The 26,517-nt window shown below is 61.9% G+C and overlaps 3 protein-coding genes across 5 annotated transcripts; 1 reads left to right on the forward strand and 2 right to left on the reverse strand.

The window, feature by feature from the left end:
• Positions 1–371: 371 nt before the first annotated feature.
• Positions 372–8,779, reverse strand: FAM136A (family with sequence similarity 136 member A). Of its 3 annotated transcripts, none has more exons than XM_054000643.1 (3): positions 8,695–8,779; positions 1,575–1,715; positions 372–632 (listed from the first exon to the last, which is right to left on the reverse strand). In XM_054000643.1, the coding sequence occupies exons 2-3, from the start codon at positions 1,707–1,709 to the stop codon at positions 444–446; spliced, it is 324 nt and encodes a 107-aa protein (XP_053856618.1). In that variant the 5' UTR covers positions 1,710–1,715; positions 8,695–8,779; the 3' UTR covers positions 372–443. The 3 variants fall into 3 exon arrangements, with proteins under 3 accessions (XP_053856618.1, XP_053856616.1, XP_053856617.1); XM_054000641.1 differs by lacking the exon at positions 8,695–8,779 and adding an exon at positions 3,881–4,007; XM_054000642.1 differs by lacking the exon at positions 8,695–8,779 and adding an exon at positions 3,885–3,966.
• TGFA (transforming growth factor alpha) lies at positions 7,831–23,913 on the reverse strand. Its single transcript, XM_054000490.1, is given in 7 exon segments — positions 7,831–7,838; positions 8,695–8,725; positions 8,727–8,808; positions 10,263–10,412; positions 11,736–11,850; positions 18,151–18,204; positions 23,852–23,913. Coding segments are annotated over 7 exon segments (471 nt in total). The 5' UTR covers positions 23,883–23,913.
• Positions 23,914–23,985: 72 nt separating this feature from the next.
• LOC128820025 (basic proline-rich protein-like) lies at positions 23,986–25,071 on the forward strand. Its single transcript, XM_054000491.1, has one exon. It carries the CDS (start codon positions 23,986–23,988, stop codon positions 25,069–25,071), a length of 1,086 nt encoding a protein of 361 aa, XP_053856466.1.
• The last annotated feature ends 1,446 nt before the right edge of the window (positions 25,072–26,517 follow it).

Here is a 26,517-nt window from a genome sequence, read left to right on the forward strand (position 1 = left end):
TTCTCCATCACCCCCAGTGCCCCCCATCACTCCCAGTGCCCCCCAGTTCCCCCAGTGCCCCCTATTCTCCATCACCCCCAGTTCCCCCATCACCCCCAGTTCAGTGCCCCCATCACCCCCAGTTCCCCCATCACCCCCAGTTCAGTTCCCCCATCACCCCAGTTCCCCCAGTTCCCCCATCACCCCCAGTTCCCCCATCACCCCCAGTTCCCCCAGTGCCCTCATCACCCCCAGTTCAGTTCCCCCATCACCCCAGTTCCCCCATCACCCCCAGTTTCCCCATCACCCCCAGTTCAGTTCCCCCATCACCCCCAGTTCAGTTCCCCCAGTTGCCCCAGTTGCCCCAGTTGCCCCAGCAGCACCACGGTTGGTGGGAGGTGCCACCTGGCCTTTAATGAGCGTGGGGGGGAGTCCCCGGGGTGTCCCCGGGGGTGTCCCCGGGGTCACTGCTGGATGCTGGCCAGCCCGTCCCGCATCTTCTTGGCCATGGCGGGCACGAGGCGCAGGTGCTGCTCCCCGCAGGTGGCCAGGCAGGCGTCCAGCTGGCCCCGCACGCGCGGCTCCGAGCCCCCCGAGTCCAGCGCGTCCTTGGCCTGGTCCGAGCACTGCAGCGAGCAGCGGCTCAGCCGGTCCTGGGGACAGCGCGGTCAGCGGGGACTGGGAGGGACTGGGGGGATTGGGGGGACTGGGAGCACTGGGAGGGACTGGGGGGACTGGGAGGGACTGGGAGGGACTGGGGGCACTGGGGGCACTGGGGGGACTGGGAGGGACTGGGAGGGACCAGTGGCTCAGCCGGTCCTGGGGACAGCGCAGTCAGCGGGGACTGGGGGGACTGGGGGCACTGGGGGGACTGGGGGCACTGGGAGGGACTGGGAGGGACTGGGAGGGACTGGGGGTCAGTGGGGGACCAGCAGCTCAGCCGGTCCTGGGGACAGCATGGTCAGCGGGGACTGGGGGAACTGGGGGCACTGGGGGGACTGGGAGCACTGGGAGGGACTGGGAGGGACTGGGGGGGACTGGGAGGGACTGGGAGGGACTGGGGGTCAGTGGGGGACCAGCGGCTCAGCCGGTCCTGGGGACAGCATGGTCAGCAGGGACTGGGGGAACTGGGAGGGACTGGGAGGGACTGGAAGGACTGGGGGGGACTGGGGGGGACTGGAAGGACTGGGGGGGACTGGGGGGGACCAGTGGCTCAGCTGGTCCTGGGGACAGCGCGGTCAGCGGGGACTGGGGGCACTGGGGGCACTGGGGGCACTGGGGGGATTGGGAGCACTGGGAGCACTGGGAGGACTGGGGGGGACTGGGGGGACTGAGGGGACTGGGAGGGACTGGGAGGGACTGGGTGCATTTGGGGGTCACAGGGAATGCACTGGGGGGGGTGTAGGGATTGGGGGCTCACGTCCTGCCCAGGGGTCCCAGTGCTGTCTCAGGGGTCCCAGGGGGAGTCCCGGGGGTCCCAGTGCTGTCCCCAGAGGGGGTCCTGGTGCTGTCTCAGGGGTCCCAAGGGGTCCCAGTGCTGTCCCCAGGGGGGTCCCATTGCTGTCCCCAGGGCGGGTCCCGGTGCCCGTGCTCACCTGGAAGTGCTCGAGCTCGGCGGTGACGATGGCCTGGGCGCGGGCCAGGGGCGCGTGGCAGCGCTCGATGCAGCGCTGCACCTCCTGCATGGAGGCCGCTGCGTCCTCGCAGCAGCGCGCGCTGCAGCGGAACATGGCGCCCTGGGGACACGGGGCACACGGGGTTAACGGGGGACACGGGGCACACGGGGGGAATGGGGCACAAGGGGTTAATGGGGTTAACAGGGGACACGGGGCACACGGGGGGAATGGGGCACAAGGGGTTAACGGGGACACGGGGCACACGGGGGGAATGGGGCACACGGGGTTAACGGGGGACACGGGGCACACGGGGTTAACGGGGCACACGGGGTTAGCGGGGGACACGGGGGACAAGGGGTTAACGGGGACACGGGGGACAAGGGGTTAACGGGGGGAATGGGGTTAACGGGGCACAAGGGGTTAACAGGGGACACGGGGGACAAGGGGTTAACGGGGAAACGGGGGACAAGGGGCACAAGGGGTTAACGGGGGACACGGGGCACAAGGGGTTAATGGGGGACATGGGGCACAAGGGGTTAACGGGGGACACTCTGGGGACACGGTGGGGGGGACAGTGGGGACACTCTGGGGACAGTGGGGACACTCTGGGGTGAAGGGGGGACAGTGGGGACACTCTGGGGGACACTCCCAGGTGAGGGGGGACAGTGGGGGACACTCTGGGGACAGTGGGGACACTCTGGGGACAGTGGGGGACAGTGGGGACACTCTGGGGACAGTGGGGGACACTCTGGGGACAGTGGGGGACACTCTGGGGACAGTGGGGGACACTCTGGGGGACACTCCCAGGTGAAGGGCGAGGACAGTGGGGACATTCTGGGGACAGTGGGGGACATTCTGGGGACAGTGGGGACACTCTGGGGACAGTGGGGACACTCTGGGGACATGGTGGAGAAGGGTCACCCCCAGGGCCCTGGAGGGAAGGGGGGGGTCACAAGGGGTCACTGGGGGCAGTTTGGGGGTCCCAGCCCTTGGTGGAAGCAGCCGGGTGTGCCCTGAGCATGGGGGGCACGGGGGATGCACTGGGGGGCACGGTGTGTATTTAGGGGGCACAGGGAATGTTGGGGGGCACAAGGTGTGTATTTAGGGGGCACAGGTGTGTTGGGGAGCACAGGAAATGAACTGGGGGGGGCACAAGGTGTGTTTAGGGGGCACAGGGTGTGTTGGGGGGCACAGGGAGTGTTGGGGGGCACAGGAGATGCACTGGGGGGGGCACGGTGTGCATTTAGGGGGCAGAGGGAATGTTGGGGGGCACAGGAAATGAACTGGGGGGGCACAAGGGGTATTTAGGGGGCACAGGGTGTGTTGGGGGGCACAAGAGACACAGTTGGGGGGTATGGGGTGTGTTGGGGGGCACACGAGATGCACTTGGGGGGCACAGAGTGTATTCAGGGGCACGGGGTGTGTTGGGCACAGGGAATGTTGGGGGGCACAGGGAGTGTGCAGGGGTGCAGGAGATGCACTGGGGGGCACAAGGTGCATTTAGGGGGCACAGGGTGTGTTGGGGGGCACAGGGTGTGTTGGGGGGCAGAGGGAATGTTGGGGGGCACAGGAAATGTACTGGGGGGCACGGGGTGTGTTGGGGGGCACAAGAGATGCACTTGGGGGGCACAGGGTGTGTTTAGGGGGCACAGGCTGTGTTGGGGGGCACAGGGAATGTTGGGGGGCACAGGGGATGCACTGGGGGGCACAGGGAATGTTGGGGGGCACAAGGAATGTGCAGGGGTGCAGGAGATGCACTGGGGGGGGGGGCACAGGATGTGTTTGGGAGACATAGAAAATATTGGGGGGCACAGGGGATGACCTGGAGACCCCAGTGAATTTGGGGGGGTCTCAGTGGATTGAGGGAGGGTCCCAGAGGGGCGTATGGGGGGGGTCACAGTGAATTTGGGGGGTTCAGGGTGTGTATGGGGGGGGGTTCTCAGTGATTTGGGGCGTCTCAGTGATTTGGGGAGGGTCTCAGGGTGTTTTGGGGGGGTCTCAGTGATTTGGGGCGTCTCAGTGATTTGGGGGGGATCTCAGGGTGTTTTGGGGGGGGTCTCAGTGTTTTGGGGGGGATCTCAGGGTGTTTTGGGGGGGTCTCAGTGTTTTGGGGGGGGTCTCGGGGCCGGTCCCGGCGCTGCCCGGGGCACCCACGTGTGTGTGTGTGTGTGTGTGGGGGGGTACAGCAGCAGCCCCGGGCCGGCCCGGACCCCTCTCCGCGTGTCCCCCCGGTGTCCCCCCGGTGTCCCCGGTGTCCCCCCCGGTGTCCCCGGTGTCCCCGGTACCTGCATGGCGCGGATCTGCTCCCGCTCCAGCCCCTGCACCGCGCTCTCCACCGCGGCCTGCACCCGGCCCTGCGCCGCCTCCGCCATGGGCCCGCTCTGCGCCCCGAACCCGCCCTAAACCCGCCCTAAAACCTGCCCTGAACCCGCCCTAAACCTGCCTTAAACCCGCCCTAAAACCCGCCCTAAACCCGCCCTTAAACCTGCCCTGATCCGCCCCAAACCCGCCCTAAGAACCGCCCTGCACCCGGCCCTGCGCCGCCTCCGCCATGGGCCCGCTCTGCGCCCCGAACCCGCCCTAAACCCGCCCTAAAACCCGCCCTAAACCTGCCTTAAACCCGCCCTAAGAACCGCCCTAAACCCGCCCTAAACCCGCCCTAAACCCGCCCTAAACCCGCCCTAAACCCGCCTTAAACCTGCCCTGATCCGCCCTAAAACCCGCCCTAAGAACCGCCCTAAACCCGGCCCTGCGCCGCCTCCGCCATGGGCCCGCTCTGCGCCCTGAACCCGCCCTAAACCCGCCCTAAACCCGCCCTAAACCTGCCTTAAACCCGCCCTAAGCCCGCCCTAAACCCGCCCTAAACCTGCCTTAAACCTGCCCTGATCCGCCCTGAACCCGCCCTAAAACCGCCCCAAACCCGGCCCTGCGCCGCCTCCGCCATGGGCCCGCTCTGCGCCTTAAACCCGCCCTAAAACCCGCCGTGATGCGCCCGAAACCCGCCCTAAAACCCGCCCTAAAACCCGCCCAAAACCCGCCCTAAAACCGCCCCGAACCCGCCCTGAACCCGCCCTAAAACCCGCCCTAAAACCCGCCTTAAACCCGCCCTGAACCCGCCCTAATCCGCCCTAAAACCCGCCGAAAACCCGCCCTAAAACCGCCCCGAACTCGCCCTGAACCCGCCCTAAAACCCGCCCTAAAACCGCCCCGAACCCGCCCTAAAACCCGCCCTAAAACCCTCCCTGATCCGCCCTGAACCCGCCCTGATCCGCCCTGAACCCGCCCTAAAACCGCCCCGAACCCGCCCTAAAACCCGCCCCAAACTCGGCCCTGCGCCGCCTCCGCCATGGGCCCGCTCTGCGCCCTAAAACCCGCCCTAAAACCCGCCCTAAACCTGCCTTAAACCCGCCCTAAACCTGCCTTAAACCCGCCTCGATCCGCCCCAAACCCGCCCCAAAAGCAGCTCCGAACCCGCCCCAAAACCCGCCCCAAACCTGAGGGGAACCCGCCCCAAACCTGAGGGGAACCGCCCCAAAACCCGCCCCAAACCTGAGGGGAACCGCCCCACAACCCGCCCCAAAATCCGCCCCAAACCTGAGGGGAACCGCCCCAAAATCCGCCCCAAACCTGAGGGGGACCGCCCCCAAAAAAACGGGAACCGCCCCAAAACCCGCCCCAAACCTGAGGGGAACCGCCCCAAAATCCGCCCCAAACCTGACGGGAACCCGCCCCAAAATCCGCCCCAAAACTGCTGAGGGGAACCCGCCCCAAAACCCGCCCCAAAATCCGCCCCAAAACTGAGCGGAACCGCCCCAAAATCCGCCCCAAAACTGAGAGGAACCGCCCCCAAAAAACGGGAACCGCCCCAAAACTGAGAGGAATCTTCCCAAACCCGTCGGGAAGCGCCCCAAAACCCGCCCCAAAAGCGCCTTGAACCGCCCCAAACCTGCCGGGAATGGCCCCAAAACCCGCCCGAAAGCTGCTGGGAAACCGAAAAGCGCCCCCAAACTGCTGCGAATCGCCCCAAACCTGAGGGAGATTGTCCCAAACCTGCCCCAAAACTGCCGGGAATTGTCCCAAAACTGCAGAGAATCCCCCAAAAACTGTCAGGAATTGTCCCAAAACCACAGAGAATCCCCCAAAACTGTCAGGAATTGTCCCAAAACCACAGAGAATCCCCCAAAAACTGTCAGGAATTGTCCCAAAACCACAGAGAATCCCCCCAAAACTGCCGGGAATTGTCCCAAAACCACAGAGAATCCCCCAAAACTGTCAGGAATTGTCCCAAAACTGCAGAGAATCCCCCCAAAACTGCCAGGAATTGTCCCAAAACTGCAGAGAATCCCCCCAAACTGTCAGGAGTTGTCCCAAAACCGCAGAGAATCCCCCCAAACTGACGGGAATTGTCCCAAAACTGCAGAGAATCCCCCAAAACTGTCAGGAATTGTCCCAAAACCGCTGAGAATCCCCCAAAAACTGTCAGGAATTGTCCCAAAACTGCAGAGAATCCCCCAAAACTGTCAGGAATTGTCCCAAAACCGCTGAGAATCCCCCAAAAACTGTCAGGAATTGTCCCAAAACTGCAGAGAATCCCCCAAAAACTGTCAGGAATTGTCCCAAAACCACAGAGAATCCCCCAAAAACTGCCAGGAATTGTCCCAAAACTGCAGAGAATCCCCCAAAAACTGACGGGAATTGTCCCAAAACTGCAGAGAATCCCCCCAAAACTGCCAGGAATTGTCCCAAAACTGCAGAGAATCCCCCAAAACTGTCAGGAATTGTCCCAAAACCACAGAGAATCCCCCAAAAACTGCCAGGAATTGTCCCAAAACTGCAGAGAATCCCCCCAAAACTGCCAGGAATTGTCCCAAAACTGCAGAGAATCCCCCCAAAACTGTCAGGAATTGTCCCAAAAGCGCTGAAAATCGCCCCAAAACTGCCGGGAATTGTCCCCAAACCGCCCCGGGCCACCCAAAAAAAGCGTCCCCACATCTCCAGGGCAACCCCAAAACTGAGAGGAATTGCCCCAAAACCTCCAGGACCACCCCAAAACTGCCGGGAATTGCCCCAAACCCGCCCCAAAATGGGGTGGGCTGATCCCAAAACCTGAAATATGAACATCAGGGCTTCAAAATTTGGGATGAAATCATGGGAAAATGGGGCTGAGATCATCACTGGGGCATCAGGGATTGAAAATTTGGGATAAAATAATGGGAAAAATGGGGCTGAGTTCAATATTGGGGCATCAGGGATTGAAAATTTTGGGATGAAATGGGAAAATTGGGCTGAGCTCAAAACTGGGCTTCAAAATTTGGGATGAAATAACAGGAAAATGGGGTTGAGTTAATTATTGGGGCATCAGGGATTGAAAATTTGGGATAAAATAATGGGAAAATGGGGCTGAGTTCATCATTGGGGCATCAGGGATTGAAAATTTTGGGATGAAAATCTGGGAATTTGGGGCTCAGCCATCCCTGGGAATATTCCCCCCACTCCCACTGTGGGATTCAGCATCTCCTTCCAAAATATTCCCCCCAAAAAACCCCAAACCACGAATTTCCTGGGGGGGGGAAAAAAAAAAAAAAAAAGTGTTTTTACATCACTTTAAATAACTAATCCACGTTTTCAGGATGGGGGAAAAAAAAAAACAAAACCCAAAAAAATCCAAGACCAGGCGACGAGAAGAACATCTTTATAGGAATCAAAATTAATTTAAACCAGGCGAAATAAATTAAAACATTAAATATTAACTTTCAGTGCAACATATACAGAAGACATGAGAGTAACCATGACTTTAAAAAAAAACAAAACAAAACAAAACAAACCCCAAAACAACCCCAAAAACAGCCCCAAAACAGAGGGAAAAGCTCCGGGTTGGTTACTAAGGGGAAATTAAGGCTGTGCCTCCAGCCCGAGGAGGTTTCCTGGGATTTAAATCCATTTATTATTAAGAAAAAGCTGGGATTTGCCCCCAAAAATGAGCCGGGGGTTGGGTTTTTTTGTTTTTTTTTTTTTCTTTGTAGAAAAATAAATCCCCATCCTGGCGGGGCTTTGGGTTCGGATCCCAGAGATCTGGGTTTTAAAAAATCCCGGGAAAACAACCCAAAAGTCGAGGGGAAAACGCCCCAAAAAGGATCCGGAGCACAGGAGGGGGGAGGGGTCGCTCCTGGGGGTCCCCAGGTGTGCCCAGGTGTCCCCAGGTGTGCCCAGGTGTGCCCAGGTGCTCCCGGCTCTGTCACACACCTGTGGGGATGGGAATGGCAGCGGTTACACCCCGGGGTGTCCCCTCACCTGTCTCAGGTGTCCCCTCACCTGTCCCCAGGTGTCCCCCCACCTGTCCCCAGGTGTCCCTTACCTGTCCCAGGTGTCCCCTCACCTGTCTCAGGTGTCCCCAGGTGTCCCTCACCTGTCCCCTATGTCCCTTCACCTGTCCCCTATGTCCCCTCACCTGTCCCAGGTGTCCCTCACCTGTCCCCTGTGTCTCTCACCTGTCCCAGGTGTCCCCTCACCTGTCCCCTGTGTCTCTCACCTGTCCCCGGTGTCCCCTCACCTGTCCCCTGTGTCTCTCACCTGTCCCAGGTGTCCTCTCCCCTGTCCCCGGTGTCCCCTCACCTGTCCCCCATGTCCTCTCACCTGTCCCCTATGTCCCCTCACCTATCCCAGGTGTCCCCAGGTGTCCCTCACCTGTCTCCTGTCCCAGGTATTCCCTCACCTGTCCCTTGTGTCCCCAGGTGTCTCTCACTTGTCCCCTGTGTCCCTCACCTGTCCCCAGGTGTCCCTCACCTGTCTCGCTGTGGCAGCAGGACGTGCTCCCCATCCCAGGTGTCCCCTGTGTCCCTCACCTGTCCCAGGTGTCCCAGGTGTCCCCAGGTGTCCCCAGGTGTCCCCAGGTGTCCCTCACCTGTCCCCAGGTGTCCCTCACCTGTCCCAGGTGTCCCAGGTGTCCCCTGTGTCCCTCACCTGTCCCAGGTGTCCCTCACCTGTCCCAGGTGTCCCCTGTGTCCCTCACCTGTCCCAGGTGTCCCTCACCTGTCCCAGGTGTCCCCTGTGTCTCTCACCTGTCCCCGGTGTCCCCTCACCTGTCCCAGGTGTCCCTCACCTGTCTCGCTGTGGCAGCAGGACGCTCCCCCCCTTGAGCAGCCCCCCCGGTTTCTCGGGGCCGGCTCCGGGCTCGCGGCACCAGCCGGGACAGCGCTTCCGCAGGCGGCAGCAGCTGGGGACAGGGACAGGGACATGGGGACATGGGGACAGGGACAGGGACATGGGGACAGGGACATGGATATGGGGACAGGGACAGGGACAGGGACAGGGACATGGGGACAGGGACAGGGACAGGGACATGGGGACACGGGGACATGGGGACAGGGACAGGGACACGGGGACAGGGACAGGGACATGGGGACAGGGACAGGGACAGGGACATGGGGACAGGGACAGGGACATGGGGACAGGGGGACAGGGACATGGGGACATGGGGACATGGGGACAGGGACAGGGACATGGGGACAGGGACAGGGACAGGGACATGGGGACATGGGGACAGGGACATGGGGACATGGGGACAGGGACAGGGACAGGGACATGGGGACATGGGGACAGGGACAGGGACATGGGGACACGGGGACATGGGGACAGGGACATGGGGACAGGGACAGGGACATGGGGACAGGGACAGGGATATGGGGACAGGGACAGGGACATGGGGACAGGGACATGGGGACAGGGACAGGGACATGGGGACAGGGACAGGGACAGGGATATGGGGACAGGGACAGCGCTTCCGCAGGCGGCAGCAGCTGGGGACAGGGACATGGGGACAGGGACATGGGGACAGGGACAGGGACAGGGACAGGGACATGGGGACATGGGGACATGGGGACATGGGGACAGGGACAGGGACAGGGACAGGGACATGGGGACATGGGGACATGGGGACAGGGACATGGGGACAGGGAGAGGGACATGGGGACAGGGACAGGGACAGGGACAGGGACATGGGGACATGGGGACATGGGGACAGGGACATGGGGACATGGGGACAGGTACAGGGACAGCGCTTCCGCAGGCGGCAGCAGCTGGGGACAGGGACAGGGACATGGGGACAGGGACATGGGGACATGGGGACATTGGGGACAGAGATGGGGACAGGGACAGGGGGACACAGGGAATGGGGACACAGGGACGGGGATGGGGACACATGGAATGGACACAGGGATGGGACAGGGAATGGGGACAGAGATGCGGGACAGGGAATGGGGACAGGGAATGGGGACAGGGAATGGGGACAGGGATGGGGGACAGGGAATGGGGATGGGGTGGGGACAGGGACAGGGAATGGGGACAGAGATGTGGGACAGGGATGGGGACAGGGATGGGGACAATGAATGGGGATGGGGGACAGGGATGGGGGACAGGGACAGGGAAGGGGGACAGGGATGGGGACAGGGACGGGGTTGGGGACGGGATGGGGTCAGGGTCAGGGACAGGGTCAGGGACAGGGTCAGGGACGGGACAGGGTCAGGGTCAGGGACAGGGACAGGGACAGGGACAGGGACAGGGATAGGGACAGGGTCAGGGTCAGGGACAGGGTCAGGGACAGGGACAGGGACAGGGACAGGGTCAGGGACAGGGTCAGGGCTGTCCCCAGGAATTCCCGGTGGCACTCACTGCACCAGGACGCAGACGGTGACGAGCAGCGCCGAGGCCACCACGGCCACCACCAGCAGGGCCGTGATGGTCTGCTTCTTCTGGGTGGCTGCCACCACGGCCAGCAGGTCAGCGTGCTCACAGCGTGTCCCCACGTAGCCCGAGTGACACCTGGGGACATCGGGGACACAGAGCAGGTCAGCGTGCTCACAGCGTGTCCCCACATAGCCCGAGTGACACCTGGGGACACAGAGCAGGTCAGGGTGTCCCCTGTACCCCGAGTGACACTGGGGACATTGGGGACACAGAGCAGGTCAGCGTGCTCACAGAGTGTCCCCTGTACCCCGAGTGACACCTGGGGACATCGGGGACACAGAGCAGGTCAGCGTGTCCCCTGTACCCCGAGTGACACTGGGGACATCGGGGACACAGAGCAGGTCAGCGTGCTCACAGCGTGTCCCCACATAGCCCGAGTGACACTGGGGACATCGGGGACACAGAACAGGTCAGGGTGTCCCCTGTACCCCGAGTGACACCTGGGGACACAGAACAGGTCAGGGTGTCCCCTGTACCCCGAGTGACACCTGGGGACACAGAGCAGGTCAGGGTGTCCCCTGTACCCCGAGTGACACCTGGGGACATTGGGGACACAGAGCAGGTCAGGGTGCTCACAGCGTGTCCCACGTACCCCAGGTGACATTTGAGGGACGTGGGTCACCAGGGGACAGGGACACACGGGAACAGGGACAGGGAGTCACCCCAGGATCAGGGACACAGCAGGGACAGCGGAACCACCCTGGGACACCGAACCCGGAGTTTTGGGATCACTGAGACACCAAACCCCGAGGTTTGGGATCCCCAGGACACCAAACCTGGAGTTTTGGGACTGCCGTGACACCAAACCCAGAGTTTTGGGATTGCCACGACACCAACCACAGTGTTTTGGGATTCAGGACACCAAACCTGGAGTTTTGGGATCCTCAGGACACCAAACCTGGAGTTTTAGGATCACTGAGACACCAAACCCCGAGGTTTGGGATCACTGAGACACCAAACCCCGAGGTTTGGGATCCCCAGGACAGCAACCCCAGTGTTTTGGGATTCAGGACACCAAACCTGGAGTTTTGGGATCCCCTGTGCACCAGACCTAGAGTTTTGGGATCCCCAGGACACTGACCCCACAGTTTTCGGGTTTCCCAGGGATTAGGGACTCACACGCAGGCGGGTCTCTCCTGACCCCGCAGTTTTGGGATCAGGATTTAGGGACTCACACGCAGGCGGGTCTCTCCTGACCCCACAGTTTTGGGGTCGGGATTTAGGGACTCACACGCAGGCGGGTCTCTCCTGACCCCACAGTTTTGGGGTCGGGATTTAGGGACTCACACGCAGGCGGGTCTCTCCTGACCCCGCAGTTTTGGGGTCGGGATTAGGGACTCACACGCAGGCGGGTTTGTCCTGACCCCACAGTTTTGGGGTCGGGATTTAGGGACTCACACGCAGGCGGGTTTCTCCTCCTGCACCAGGAAGCGACACGTGCCGTGGAAGCAGAAGTGCCGGTGCGAGTCGGGGCACTCGTTGAAGTGCGACCTCACGGCCGCCGCCACCGGAGCTGCGGGAGAAACGGGGCGGGAAAAGGGGATTTGGGGACATCCCCGAAAAAACCGGGGATCCCCGCAGGGAGCAGCCCCCGGGATGGGCAGCGATCCGTGGGGAACGGGGTGGCAGCACTCGGGGTGACAGCAGGGACACGGGGCTTGGCTGCCTCCCACCCCAAAAGGTGATTTCCCACCCTAAAAGGAGATTTCCCACCCCAAAAGATTTCCCACCCCAAAAGATTTCCCATCCCAAAAGGAGACTTCCCACCCCAAAAGATTTCCCACCCTAAAAGGAGACTTCCCACCCCAAAAGGAGATTTCCCACCCCAAAAGGTGATTTCCCACCCCAAAAGGAGATTTCCCACCCCAAAAGGAGATTTCCCACCCCAAAAGATTTCCCAGCCCAAAAGGAGACTTCCCACCCCAAAAGGAGATTTCCCATCCCAAAAGGAGATTTTTCCACCCCAAAAGGGGATTTTTCCCATCCCAAAAGATTTCCCAGCCCAAAAGGAGATTTCCCACCCCAAAAGGAGACTTCCCACCCCAAAAGATTTCCCACCCCAAAAGGAGATTTCCCACCCCAAAAGGAGATTTCCCACCCCAAAAGGAGATTTTTCCACACCAAAGATTTCCCAGCCCCAAAAGGAGATTTCTTATCCCAAAGGGAAATTTCCTATCCCAAAAGGAGGTTTTTCCACCACAAAAGATTTCCCACCCCAAAAGGAGATTTCCCACCCCAAAAGGAGATTTCCCACCCCAAAAGGAGACTTCCCACCCCAAAAGGGGATTTCCCACCCCAAAAGGAGATTTCCCACCCCAAAAGGAGATTTCCCACCCCAAAAGGAGATTTCCCACCCCAAAAGGAGATTTCCCACCCCAAAAGGTGATTTCCCACCCCAAAAGGAGATTTCCCACCCCAAAAGGAGATTTCCCACCCCAAAAGATTTCCCAGCCCAAAAGGAGACTTCCCACCCCAAAAGGAGATTTCCCATCCCAAAAGGAGATTTTTCCACCCCAAAAGGGGATTTTTCCCATCCCAAAAGATTTCCCAGCCCAAAAGGAGATTTCCCACCCCAAAAGGAGACTTCCCACCCCAAAAGATTTCCCACCCCAAAAGGAGATTTCCCACCCCAAAAGGAGATTTCCCACCCCAAAAGGAGATTTTTCCACACCAAAGATTTCCCAGCCCCAAAAGGAGATTTCTTATCCCAAAGGGAAATTTCCTATCCCAAAAGGAGGTTTTTCCACCACAAAAGATTTCCCACCCCAAAAGGAGATTTCCCACCCCAAAAGGAGATTTCCCACCCCAAAAGGAGACTTCCCACCCCAAAAGGGGATTTCCCACCCCAAAAGGAGATTTCCCACCCCAAAAGATTTCCCACCCCAAAAGGTGATTTCCCACCCCAAAAGATTTCCCACCCCAAAAGGAGACTTCCCACCCCAAAAGGTGATTTCCCCACCCCAAAAGGGGATTTCCCACCCAAAAGGAGATTTCCCACCCCAAAAGATTTCCCAGCCCAAAAGGAGATTTTTCTACCCCAAAAGGAGATTTCCCACCCCAAAAGGATTTTTCCCCATCCCAAAAGGAGATTTCCCACCCCAAAAGATTTCCCACCCAAAAGGTGATTTCCCACCCCAAAAGATTTCCCACCCCAAAAGGAGACTTCCCACCCCAAAAGGGGATTTCCCCTTCCCAAAAGAAGATTTCCCACCCCAAAAGGAGATTTTTCACCCCAAAAGATTTCCCAGCCCAGAGGAGATTTTTCCCACCCCAAAAAGAGGTTTTTCCACCCCAAAAGGAGATTTTCCCACCCCAAAAGGAGTTTTTCCACCCCAAAAGGAGATTTTTCCACCCCAAAAGATTTCCCAGCCCAAAAGGATTTTTTGCCCACCCCAAAAGGAGATTTTCCATCCCAAAAGGAGATTTTTCCACCCCAAAAGGAGATTTTTCCACCCCAAAAGATTTCCCATCCCAAAAGATTTCCCATCCCAAAAGGAGATTTTTCCACCCCAAAAGGAGATTTTTCCACACCAAAAGATTTCCCAGCCCCAAAAGGAGATTTCTCATCCCAAAGGGAAATTTCCTATCCCAAAAGGAGGTTTTTCCACATCAAAAGATTTCCCATCCCAAACGGGGAGATGTCCCATCCCAAAGGGAAATGTCCCAGCCCTAAAAGGAGTTTTCCCCACCCCAAAAGATTCCCCAGCCCAGAAGGAGATTTCCCCACCCCAAAGGGTGAGCAGAGCTGCTTTGGGGTTTATTTTGGGATCGCCGTGCAGCACCCCAAAGCCACCCCAGCCTCAATAATCCCTCAGGAATTTCCTAAAGAGCTCAAAAGGGAGGAGGAGGGAGCCCAAGGCCGCTCCTGTTTCCCATTAAATCCCATCAAATCCCATCAAATCCATTCAATCCCCCCTGGTTTGAATTATCCCCCGGAAGGGAATATCCTGCTCGGGATGATTCGGGATCGAGGCGCTTCCGATCCACCCCCGGCTCCCGAGCCTGATTTAGGGCAGCCCCAAAGCGGGGATTAAAGCCCGGGATGTGGGATGGGATTGGGATGTCCCCGGGTCCCCAGAGCTGGGAAAAGCCACCCTGGGATGTCCCCGTGTCCCCAATGTAGGGAAAAGCCACCCTGGGATGTCCCCGTGTCCCCAGAGCTGGGAAAAGCCACCCTGGGATGTCCCCGTGTCCCCAATGAAGGGAAAAGCCACCCTGGGATGTCCCCGGGTCCCCAGAGCTGGGAAAAGCCACCCTGGGATGTCCCCGTGTCCCCAGAGCTGGGAAAAGCCACCCTGGGATGTCCCCGTGTCGCCAACCCTGGGAAAAGCCACCCTGGGATGTCCCCGTGTCCCCAGAGCTGGGAAAAGCCACCCTGGGATGTCCCCGTGTCCCCAGAGCTGGGAAAAGCCACCCTGGGATGTCCCCGTGTCCCCAACCCTGGGAAAAGCCACCCTGGGATGTCCCCGTGTCCCCAGAGCTGGGAAAAGCCACCCTGGGATGTCCCCGTGTCCCCAATGAAGGGAAAAGCCACCCTGGGATGTCCCCGTGTCCCCAGTGTAGGGAAAAGCCACCCTGGGATGTCCCCATGTCCCCAGTGTAGGGAAAAGCCACCCTGGGATGTCCCCGTGTCCCCAACCCTGGGAAAAGCCACCCTGGGATGTCCCCGGGTCCCCAATGTAGGGAAAAGCCACCCTGGGATGTCCCCGTGTCCCCAGAGCTGGGAAAAGCCACCCTGGGATGTCCCCGTGTCCCCAGAGCTGGGAAAAGCCACCCTGGGATGTCCCCGTGTCCCCAATGTAGGGAAAAGCCACCCTGGGATGTCCCCGTGTCCCCAACCCTGGGAAAAGCCACCCTGGGATGTCCCCGTGTCCCCAGCCCTGGGAAAAGCCACCCTGGGATGTCCCCGTGTCCCCAGAGCTGGGAAAAGCCACCCTGGGATGTCCCCGTGTCCCCAATGTAGGGAAAAGCCACCCTGGGATGTCCCCGTGTCCCCAATGCAGGGAAAAGCCACCCTGGGATGTCCCCGTGTCCCCAACCCTGGGAAAAGCCACCCTGGGATGTCCCCGTGTCCCCAGTGTAGGGAAAAGCCACCCTGGGATGTCCCCGTGTCCCCAGTGTAGGGAAAAGCCACCCTGGGATGTCCCCGTGTCCCCAATGTAGGGAAAAGCCACCCTGGGATGTCCCCGTGTCCCCAATGTAGGGAAAAGCCACCCTGGGATGTCCCCGTGTCCCCAATGCAGGGAAAAGCCACCCTGGGATGTCCCCGTGTCCCCAGAGCTGGGAAAAGCCACCCTGGGATGTCCCTGTGTCCCCAATGTAGGGAAAAGCCACCCTGGGATGTCCCCGTGTCCCCAACCCTGGGAAAAGCCACCCTGGGATGTCCCCGTGTCCCCAGAGCCGGGAAAAGCCACCCTGGGATGTCCCCATGTCCCCAGAGCTGGGAAAAGCCACCCTGGGATGTCCCCGTGTCCCCAACCCTGGGAAAAGCCACCCTGGGATGTCCCCGTGTCCCCAGAGCTGGGAAAAGCCACCCTGGGATGTCCCCGTGTCCCCAATGCAGGGAAAAGCCACCCTGGGATGTCCCCATGTCCCCAGCCCTGGGAAAAGCCACCCTGGGATGTCCCCGTGTCCCCAGCCCTGGGAAAAGCCACCCTGGGATGTCCCCGTGTCCCCAGAGCTGGGAAAAGCCACCCTGGGATGTCCCCGTGTCCCCAGAGCTGGGAAAAGCCACCCCGGGATGTCCCCGTGTCCCCAGAGCTGGGAAAAGCCACCCTGGGATGTCCCCGTGTCCCCAGAGCTGGGAAAAGCCACCCTGGGATGTCCCCGTGTCCCCAATGTAGGGAAAAGCCACCCTGGGATGTCCCCGTGTCCCCAACCCTGGGAAAAGCCACCCTGGGATGTCCCCGTGTCCCCAACCCTGGGAAAAGCCACCCTGGGATGTCCCCGTGTCCCCAGAGCTGGGAAAAGCCACCCTGGGATGTCCCCGTGTCCCCAATGCAGGGAAAAGCCACCCTGGGATGTCCCCGTGTCCCCAATGTAGGGAAAAGCCACCCCGGGATGTCCCCGTGTCCCCAGAGCTGGGAAAAGCCACCCCGGGATGTCCCCGTGTCCCCAGAGCTGGGAAAAGCCACCCTGGGATGTCCCCGTGTCCCCAACCCTGGGAAAAGCCACCCTGGGATGTCCCCGTGTCCCCAGAGCCGGGAAAAGGCACCCTGGGATGTCCCCGTGTCCCCAGAGCTGGGAAAAGCCACCCTGGGATGTCCCCGTGTCCCCAGAGCTGGGAAAAGCCACCCTGGGATGTCCCCGTGTCCCCAATGCAGGGAAAAGCCACCCTGGGATGTCCCCGTGTCCCCAATGTAGGGAAAAGCCACCCTGGGATGTCCCCGTGTCCCCAGAGCTGGGAAAAGCCACCCTGGGATGTCCCCGTGTCCCCAATGTAGGGAAAAGCCACCCTGGGATGTCCCCGTGTCCCCAGAGCTGGGAAAAGCCACCCTTTAGGGGGCCAGAAACCCTTTTTTTGGGACCAGAAACCCTTTTTGGGACCAGAAACCCTTTTTTGGGACAATATACCATTTTTGGGGCCAGAAACCCTTGTTTTTGGGACCATCAACCCTTTCTTTTTGGGACCAGAAACCCTTGTTTTGGGACCGGAAACCCTTTTTTTTGGGACCAGAAACCCTTGTTTTGGGACCAGCAACCCTTGTTTTTGGGGACCAGAAACCCTTGTTTTTGGGACCAGAAACCCTTTCTTTTTTGGGACCAGAAACCCTTTCTTTTTGGGACCAGAAACCCTTGTTTTTGGGACCAGAAACCCTTTCATTTTTGGGACCAGAAACCCTTTCTTTTTGGGACCAGAAACCCTTTCTTTTTGGGACAATAACCCTTTTTTGGGACCATCAACCCTTTCTTTTTTGGGACAATATACCATTTTTTGGGACAATAACCCTTTCTTTTGGGGCCAGAAACCCTTTCTTTTTTGGGACAATATACCCTTTTTGGGACCAGAAACCCTTGTTTTGGGGACCAGAAACCCTTTCTTTTGGGACCAGAAACCCTTTCTGTTTGGGACCAGAAACCCTTTCTTTTTGGGACCAGAAACCCTTGTTTTTGGGACCAGAAACCCTTTCTTTTTGGGACCAGAAACCCTTTCTTTTTGGGACCAGAAACCCTTGTTTTTGGGACCATCAACCCTTGTTTTTGGGACCAGAAACCCTTTTTTGGGACCAGAAACCCTTGTTTTGGGACCAGAAACCCTTTCTTTTTGGGACCAGAAACCCTTTCTTTTTGGGGCCAGAAACCCTTTCTTTTTTGGGACCAGAAACCCTTTCTTTTTTGGGACCAGAAACCCTTGTTTTTGGGACCATCAACCCTTTCTTTTTGGGACCAGAAACCCTTGTTTTGGGGACCAGAAACCCTTTCTTTTTGGGACCATCAACCCTTTCTTTTTGGGACCAGAAACCCTTGTTTTTGGGACCAGAAACCCTTTCTTTTTTGGGACCAGAAACCCTTGTTTTGGGACCAGAAACCCTTTCTTTTTTGGGACAATATACCATTTTTTGGGACAATAACCCTTTTTTGGGACCAGAAACCCTTGTTTTTGGGACCAGAAACCCTTGTTTTGGGACCAGAAACCCTTGTTTTTGGGACAATAACCCTTTTTGGGACCATCACCCCTTGTTTTTGGGGGCAGGAACCCATGCCCAGGTTTCCCCGGGAGTTCGGGGCCAGGCTCCCGGGCAGGGCCCCGTTATCCCAGCACGGGCAGGGCTGGGATGCCAGGGAAGGGCCGGAATCGCCGCCGGCCACTCACCGCTCCGGCCGGCCGTGCTGTTGTCCAGCGCGTGGCACGCGGCCAGCAGGACACCTGGGGAGGGACACGGGGGGTCAGCCACGCCCGGACCCCAAAAACCCCGGCTGGGGGGGATTTAGGGTCGCCAAAAAAGAGGGCGAAGGAAAAGGCGGGAATTTTTAAGGAAATGTTTAAGGAAGCATCTCATTTTTCCTTTTTTTTTTTTTGTTTTTTAAGGAAAAATCTCCAAGATTTTAAAGAGGAGTTCCCTGTGGGGGTGGGATTGTGGGGTCCTGGCAGGAATGATCCCTTCGAGTGACCCCCTTGGAGATTTTAAAGGAAAAATTATGGAATTTTGGGGTGGAATTATGGGGTCCTGGCAGGAATGACCCCCCCCGGGTGAACCCTTGGAGATTTTTAAGGAAAAATTAAGGAATTTTTAAAGGAAAATTCTCCAAGGTTTTTAAGGAAAAATCTCCAGGATTTTGAAGGGAAACGGAGGAATTCCCTGTGGGGGTGGGATTGTGGGGTCCTGGCAGGAATGACCCCCCCCGGGTGAACCCTTGGAGATTTTTAAGGAAAAAATTCGGAATTATGGGGTCCTGGCAGGAATGATCCCTTCGAGTGACCCCTTGGAGATTTTTAAGGAAAAATTAAGGAAATTTTCAAGGAAAAATCTCCAAGATTTTGAAGGGAAACAGAGGAATTCCCTGTGGGGGTGGAATTGTAGGGTCCTGGCAGGAATGATCCCTCCCGAGTGAACCCTTGGAGATTTTTAAGGAAAAATTATGGAATTGTGGGGTCCTGGCAGGAATGATCCCTCCCGGGTGAACTCTTGGAGATTTTTAAGGAAAAATTATGGAATTTTGGGGTGGAATTATGGGGTCCTGGCAGGGATGACCCCCCCCGAGGGACCCCTGGGAGGGGACAGGGTGACCCCCCCCAGCCCCAGCCAGGAGTGATCCCAGGGCTCGGGGACGACAGGGATTGACCAATTTCCCAGATTTTCCTGGGATCTGACCAATTTCCCGGGATTTTCCAGGACTGACCAATTTCCTGGGATCTGACCAATTTCCCGGGATTTTCCAGGACTGACCAATTTCCTGGGATTGACCAATTTCCCGGGATTTCCTGGGACTGACCAATTTCCTGGGATTTCCTGGGACTGACCGATTTCCCGGGATTTTCCCGGGATCTGACCGATTTCCCGGGATCTGACCCCGTTTCCCTCACGGTTGGGATCGAACGGCGCGGGAACAGCGGCGGGAGGGAGACGGGACCCGGGGCGGCACGTCCTGCAGATCCCGGCGCCACCGGGGCCTCGGGGATCCACCCAGGGATCCACCCCCAGCTCCGGTGATCCGCTGGATCTCAATAGATCCAACCAGGGATCCACCCGGGCCTCGGGGATCCACTGGGTCTCAATAGATCCAACCAGGGATCCACCCGGGCCTCGGGGATCCACTGGGTCTCCAGGGATCCAACCAGGGATCCACAAACGGCACCGGGGATCCGCTGGGTCCCCAGGGTCCTGACAGGGATCCAGCACAGCTTCAGGGATCCACTGGATCTCCAGGGATCCCCCACGGACCTTCGGGGATCCACCAGAGCCCCAGGGATCCACCACGGCTTTAGGGATCCACCCAGGGACCCATCAGATCTTCAGGGATCCGTCGGATCTTCAGGGATCCACCCAGGGATCCACCACAGCTTTAGGGACCCTCCACAGACCTTCAGGGATCCACTGGAGCCCCAGGGATCCACCGGAGCCCCAGGGATGCATCCAGGGATCCACCACAGCTTTAGGGATCCACCCAGGGGCCCACCAGATCTTCAGGGATCCACCTGAGCTCCAGGGATCCACCCAGGGATCCACTGGAGCTTCAGGGATCTACCACAGCTCTAGGGATCTTCCACAGCTCCAGGGATCCACCCAGGGATCCGCCGGAGCTTCAGGGACCACCCGGGGCTTCGGGGATCCTCCACGGCCTCAGGGATCCTCCACAAATGCAGGGATCCACACAGGGCTTTGGGGATCCACCCAGGGACCCACTGGAGCATCAGGGACCCACCCAGGGCCTTGGGGATCCCCCACAGCCTCAGGGATCCCCCACAGCCTCAGGGATCCCCCACAGCCTCAGGGTTCCAGCACAAATTCAGGGATCCACCAGAGCTTTGGGGATCCACCCACAGCTTTGGGGATCCACTGGAGCTTCAGGGATCCACCATGGATCAAGGACCCACTGGAGCTTCAGGGACCCACTAGACCTTCAAGGACCCTTCATGGCTTTAGGGATCCACTGGAGCTTCAGGGATCCTCCACGGCTCCAGGGATGTACCATGGGTCAAGGATCCACTGGAGCTCCAGGGATCTGCCATGGATCAGGGATCCACTGGAGCTCCAATGACCCTCCATGGCTTTAGGGATTCACTGGAGATCCAGGGATCCACCACGGATCAGGGATCCACTGGAGCTCCAGGGACCCACCATGGATCAGGGATCTGCCACGGATCAGGGATCCACTGGAGCTCCAGGGACCCATCACGGATCAGGGATCCACTGGAGCTCCAGGGATCCACCACGGATCAGGGATCCACTGGAGCTCCAGGGATCCTCCACAGCTCCAGGGATCTGCCACGGATCAGGGATCCACTGGAGCTCCAGGGACCCATCACGGATCAGGGATCCACTGGAGCTCCAGGGATCCTCCAGGGCTTTAGGGATCCATCATGGATCAGGGATCCACTGGAGCTCCAGGGATCCACCACGGATCAGGGATCCACTGGAGCTTCAAGGACCCTCCATGGCTTTAGGGATCCACTGGAGCTCCAGGGATCCTCCAGGGCTTTAGGGATCTGCCATGGATCAGGGATCCACTGGAGCTCCAGGGATCCTCCAGGGCTTCCCCGGTTTCCCGGCAGACCCCGGGGTTCTCGTCCCGTGCGAGCAGAATCAGCGATCCCGTCTCATCCCAGCCTTTCCCGGATTTCCCGGCTCGGCGCTTCGTCCGTTCCGGGTTTTTGGGAAAGGCGCCTCCACTCCCGGGATTTGGGGAATGGCTCATCCTGGAGGCATGGATGGGCATCCATCCCCTGGGCATCCCGGTGGGATCAGTGGGCATCCATCCCCCTGGGAATTCCTGTTCTGAGTGGGCATCCATCCCCTGGCATCCTAGTGGGATCAGTGGGCATCCATCCCCTGGGAATTCCTGTTCTGGGTGGGCATCCATCCCCTGGGCATCCCGGTGGGACGAGTGGGCATCCATCCCCCTGGCATTCCTGTTGTGGGTGGGCATCCATCCCCTGGGAATTCCTGGTGGGATCAGTGGGCATCCATCCCCTGGCATTCTGGTTCTGGGTGGGCATCCATCCCCCTGGGCATTCTGGTGGGATCACTGGGCATCCATCCCCTGGGAATTCCAGTTCTGAGTGGGCATCCATCCCCTGGCATTCCCGTTCTGGGTGGGCATCCATCCCCTGGCATCCCGGTGGGATCAGTGGGCATCCATCCCCCTGGCATTCCTGTTCTGGGTGGGCATCCATCCCCTGGCATCCCGGTGGGATCAGTGGGCATCCATCCCCTGGCATCCCAGTGGGATCAGTGGGCATCCATCCCCTGGGCATTCCGGCTGCTCCGTTCTCCTCGCCAGCTCCTCTCCGTGGGCAGGTGGAACGCCCCAGCCCTCATCCCCGATCCCGGCCCTCGGGAAGTTTTCCCTGCCCGGGCCCAGCGTGGGGACACCGGACACCTCCCGGGCACCGGGACAATCCACGCCTGAGCCCCGGCGTGGGGCTGACCCAGCCCCATCCCACCCCGTTCTCCGGGAATCTCACCCCGTTCTCCGGGAATCTCTCCCTCCCAAGGACTCCCAAGCCTTCCCACCGCGCTTCCAGCAGCTCCATCCCGCTAATTCCCAGCCTCGGTTCTCCCCGCGGCGTCTCCGTTATCGCTGCGTTCCTTCCCCGTTCCGAGATTCCCTCCGGATCCGCCCGGCCCCGATCCCCGCCCGGCTCCGGCCCCGCAGGGAGCCGGAGCGGTTCCCCCTTTCCTTCCCCGCACCCCGAGCGGATCCGCCGGGGCTCCGCTCCCGCCCGGGACGGGAATTACCGGGACCGGGGCGCTCAGACAAGCGGGGGGCACCGCGGCTCAGCCCCCCGAGGGCGAGCACCGGCACCGGGGAGAGAGACCCGGAGCCACGGCAACGGGCAGGAGCGGGAGAGAACGGGACACGGGATGAGCCTCGGGAGGAGGGACACGGCGCTGGAGCCACCGGGACACGCTCGGAGCTCCCCGGGGGAGCCTCGGTGGAGGAGCGGGACCGGGATACGCTCGGAGCCCATGGGGAGCCTCGGCGGAGGAGCGGGACCGGGACACGCTCGGAGCTCCCCGGGGAGCCTCGGCGGAGGAGCGGGACCGGGACACGCTCGGAGCCCCCGGGGGAGCCTCGGCGGAGGAGCGGGACCGGGACACGCTCGGAGCCCCCGGGGAGCCTCGGCGGAGGAGCGGGACCGGGACACGCTCGGAGCTCCCCGGGGAGCCTCGGCGGAGGAGCGGGACCGGGACACGCTCGGAGCCCCCGGGGGAGCCTCGGCGGAGGAGCGGGACCGGGACACGCTCGGAGCTCCCCCGGGGAGCCTCGGCGGAGGAGCGGGACCGGGACACGCTCGGAGCTCCCCCGGGGAGCCTCGGCGGAGGAGCGGGACCGGGACACGCTCGGAGCTCCCCCGGGGAGCCTCGGCGGAGGAGCGGGACCGGGACACGCTCGGAGCCCCCGGGGGAGCCTCGGCGGAGGAGCGGGACCGGGACACGCTCGGAGCTCCCCGGGGAGCCTCGGCGGAGGAGCGGGACCGGGACACGCTCGGAGCCCCGGGGGAGCCTCGGCGGAGGAGCGGGACCGGGACACGCTCGGAGCCCATGGGGAGCCTCGGCGGAGGAGCGGGACCGGGACACGCTCGGAGCTCCCCGGGGGAGCCTCGGCGGAGGAGCGGGACCGGGACACGCTCGGAGCTCCCCGGGGGAGCCTCGGCGGAGGAGCGGGACCGGGACACGCTCGGAGCTCCCCGGGGGAGCCTCGGCGGAGGAGCGGGACCGGGACACGCTCGGAGCTCCCGGGGAGCCTCGGCGGAGGAGCGGGACCGGGACACGGCGCGGCAGCGCCGGGGGCTGGAGCGGGGCCAAGCCCAGCCGCTTTCCCGGAGCGCCGCTTTCCCGCCGGGATACCGGAGCTGCGGCCGGGCGACACCGGCGGGGACAGCGGGACAAAGCCAGCCGAGCTCACCGGGATCCTTCTTTCCTTCCTTGCCCCGGGAGCATCCCCGCTCCCGTCCCGTCCCGGCATCGCTCCGCTCCAGCCCGGAGCGCCCCCACTTCCCACCGCCCCCCTTCCCTCGGCACCCCCGCGACTCTAATTAGCCCCCAGCCCTAATTAGCCGCCCTAATTAAGCGTCTGACCGCGGCCGTACTCACGCGTCGCGGCGAAGGCGCCTTTCCCACAGGGAGCGAACTTCGGGAGCGCCCGCGCGGGGGAATTTTATGGGATTTTCACCGCATTCCCGCAGTTTACGGACCCCAGCCCCAGATCCCCCCCCCCCACCCCCCGAGCCCTCGGGGACCGCCCCGCTCCGGGGGCGCCGCGGGCGCTGCCCCCCCTCCGGCGGGGTCGGGCCGGGGCTGGGGGCGCGGAGCCCCCCCGGGCCGAGCCCCCCCGCGCCCCGCACGTACCGAGGGCGAGCGCGGCCGGGCCGCCCGCCATGGCGGGGCTGCACCGGAGCGAGCGGGGCCGGGGCCGGGCCGGGCCGGGCGGGCGCTGGCGGCGGGGCCGCTGCGGGGCCGAGGGGCGGCTCCGCCCGGCGGAAATGGGCGGCACCGGCCGGGCCGGGGCGGGGACAGCGCGGGCAGCGGCACCGCCGGACCGCCCCGGACACCGTGCGGGACCCACCCCCGGCACCCCCGGACACCCCGCGGGACCCCCCCGACACCCTGCGGGACCGCCCCGGACACCGTGCGGGACCCACCCCCGGCACCCCCGGACACCCCCCGGGACCCTGCGGGACCCACCCCCCGGCACCCCCCGGGACCCTGCGGGACCCACCCCCGGCACCCCCCGGGACCCAGCCCCGGCACCCCCGGACACCCCCCGGGACCCTGCGGGACCGCCCCGGACACCCTGCGGGACCCACCCCCGGCACCCCCGGAGACCCCCCGGCACCCCCCGACACCTGCAGGACCCACCCCCGGCACCCCCCGGCACCCCCGGACCCCCCCCCGGGACCCTGCGGGACCGCCCCGGACACCCTGCGGGACCCACCCCGGGGACCCCCCGACACCTGCGGGACCCACCCCCGGCACCCCCCGGGACCCACCCTCGGCACCCCCGGACACCCCCCGGGACCCTGCGGGACCCACCCCGGGGACCCCCCGACACCTGCGGGACCCACCCCCCGGACCACCTGGGTCCAGCCGGGACCCCTCCCCGGAGACCGTGCAGGACCCACCCCCGGGACCACCCGGAACCCTGCGGGACCGCCCCGGACACCCCTGCGGGACCCACCGCCGGCACCCCCGCCACCCCCGGGACCCCCCGGGACCCTGCGGGACCCGCCCCCCGGGACCACCCGGGACTCCTCCTCGGACCCCCCCCGACACCCCGCGGGGTTCACCCCACCGGGACCACCTGGGCGACCCCCGCACGGAACCCCCCGGGACCACCAGGAACTCTTCCCTCGGGACCCCCGGGAGCTCCTTGGGACCACCCGGGACCACCCCCGCCGGGATCGTCCGGACTCACCCGGGGGGAGTGCCCGGGACACCGCGGGACCCCCCCTGGACCCCTCAGGAAACAGCCGGGACCCTCCGGGACCACCCGTCCTCGGGACCCTCCGGATCCCCCGGGCACTCCACCACGGTCCCCCCTCTCATGGGACCCCCCCGAGGTCCTCTGACCCCCCCCCAGCCGCTCAGAGAGCCACCCTAAACCCCAGAGACCACAGACCCCCAGCCCCCCTATCCATGGACCCTCCATGATCCCTTGGACCCACCACCCTCGGGACCCCCCCCAAACCCTCTGGACCCCCTGCCCTGCGTCCCCCAGGACTTTCCCCTGTGCCCCCCAAGGACCTGCAGCCCCCCGGGACCCCCAAACCTCCCCTACAACCGGCCCTGCCACCCCCGGGACCCCCACGGTCCCCCCCGGTTGTGCAGTCACTGCCCCTCCCCCCGGTGCCACCCATGGGTGTCCCCAGGGGATCCCCCCGCCCCTCCAAGGCTGAATTTTGGGCTGGGGTCACCCTGTGTCACCCACGTGGGGAGCCCTTGGCCCCAGCTCAGTGTCACCCCCACATCCCCCCATGGAGGTGGGGGGGGGGGGGGCAGGAGGGACCAGCGCCCCCCATGTCCCTCCCTGCCCCCCCCCCCCGTGACTCCCGGATTGCCAAACCCCTGCCAGCACATCCTGTGTCATCCTCAGCTGCTGCTGATCCCAGCTTTGGTCATCCCCAAATCTGCAGGGCCACCACCCCGCTGATCCCACCCTCGGTTCATCCCAAAATCTGCTGATCCCACCCTCGGTCACCCCGAAACCCACGGAGCCCTCGCCCCACTGATCCCACCCTCGGTCATCCCAAAATCTGCTGATCCCACCCTCGGTCATCCCGAAACCCACGGAGCCCTCGCCCCACTGATCCCACCCTCGGTCATCCCAAAATCTGCTGATCCCACCCTCGGTCATCCCGAAACCCATGGAGCCCTTGCCCCACTGACCCCACTCTCAGTCACCCCAAAATCTGCTGATCCCACCCTTGGTCATCCCCAAATCTGCAGGGCCACCACCCTGCTGATCCCACCCTCGGTCACCCCGAAACCTATGGAACCCTCGCCCCACTTATCCCACCCTCGGTCATCCCCAAATCTGCTGATCCCACCCTCGGTCATCCCGAAACCCATGGAGCCCTCGCCCCACTGATCCCACCCTCGGTCATCCCAAAATCTGCTGATCCCAGCCTTGGTCATCCTGAAATCTGCTGATCCCACCCTTGGGCATCCCGAAACCCACGGAGCCCTCACCCTGCTGACCCCACACTCAGTCACCCCAAAATCTGCTGATCTCAGCTTTGGTCATCCCAAAATCTGCTGATCCCTCCCTTGGTCATCCCAACCTGGCCAGCGGTGACCCAAATCCGGCCAGCAGTGACCCAAATCTGGCCAGCAGTGACCCAAATCTGGCCAGCGGTGACCCAAATCCGGCCAGCGGTGACCCAAAGCTGGCCAGCAGTGACCCAAATCTGGCCAGCAGTGACCCAAAGCTGGCCAGTGGTGACCCAAAGCTGGCCAGTGGTGACCCAAATCCGGCCAGTGGTGACCCAAAGCTGGCCAGCAGTGACCCAAAGCTG

Source organism: Vidua macroura, chromosome 28 (genome assembly GCF_024509145.1).
Source record: "Vidua macroura isolate BioBank_ID:100142 chromosome 28, ASM2450914v1, whole genome shotgun sequence".
Taxonomy (NCBI): domain Eukaryota; kingdom Metazoa; phylum Chordata; class Aves; order Passeriformes; family Viduidae; genus Vidua; species Vidua macroura.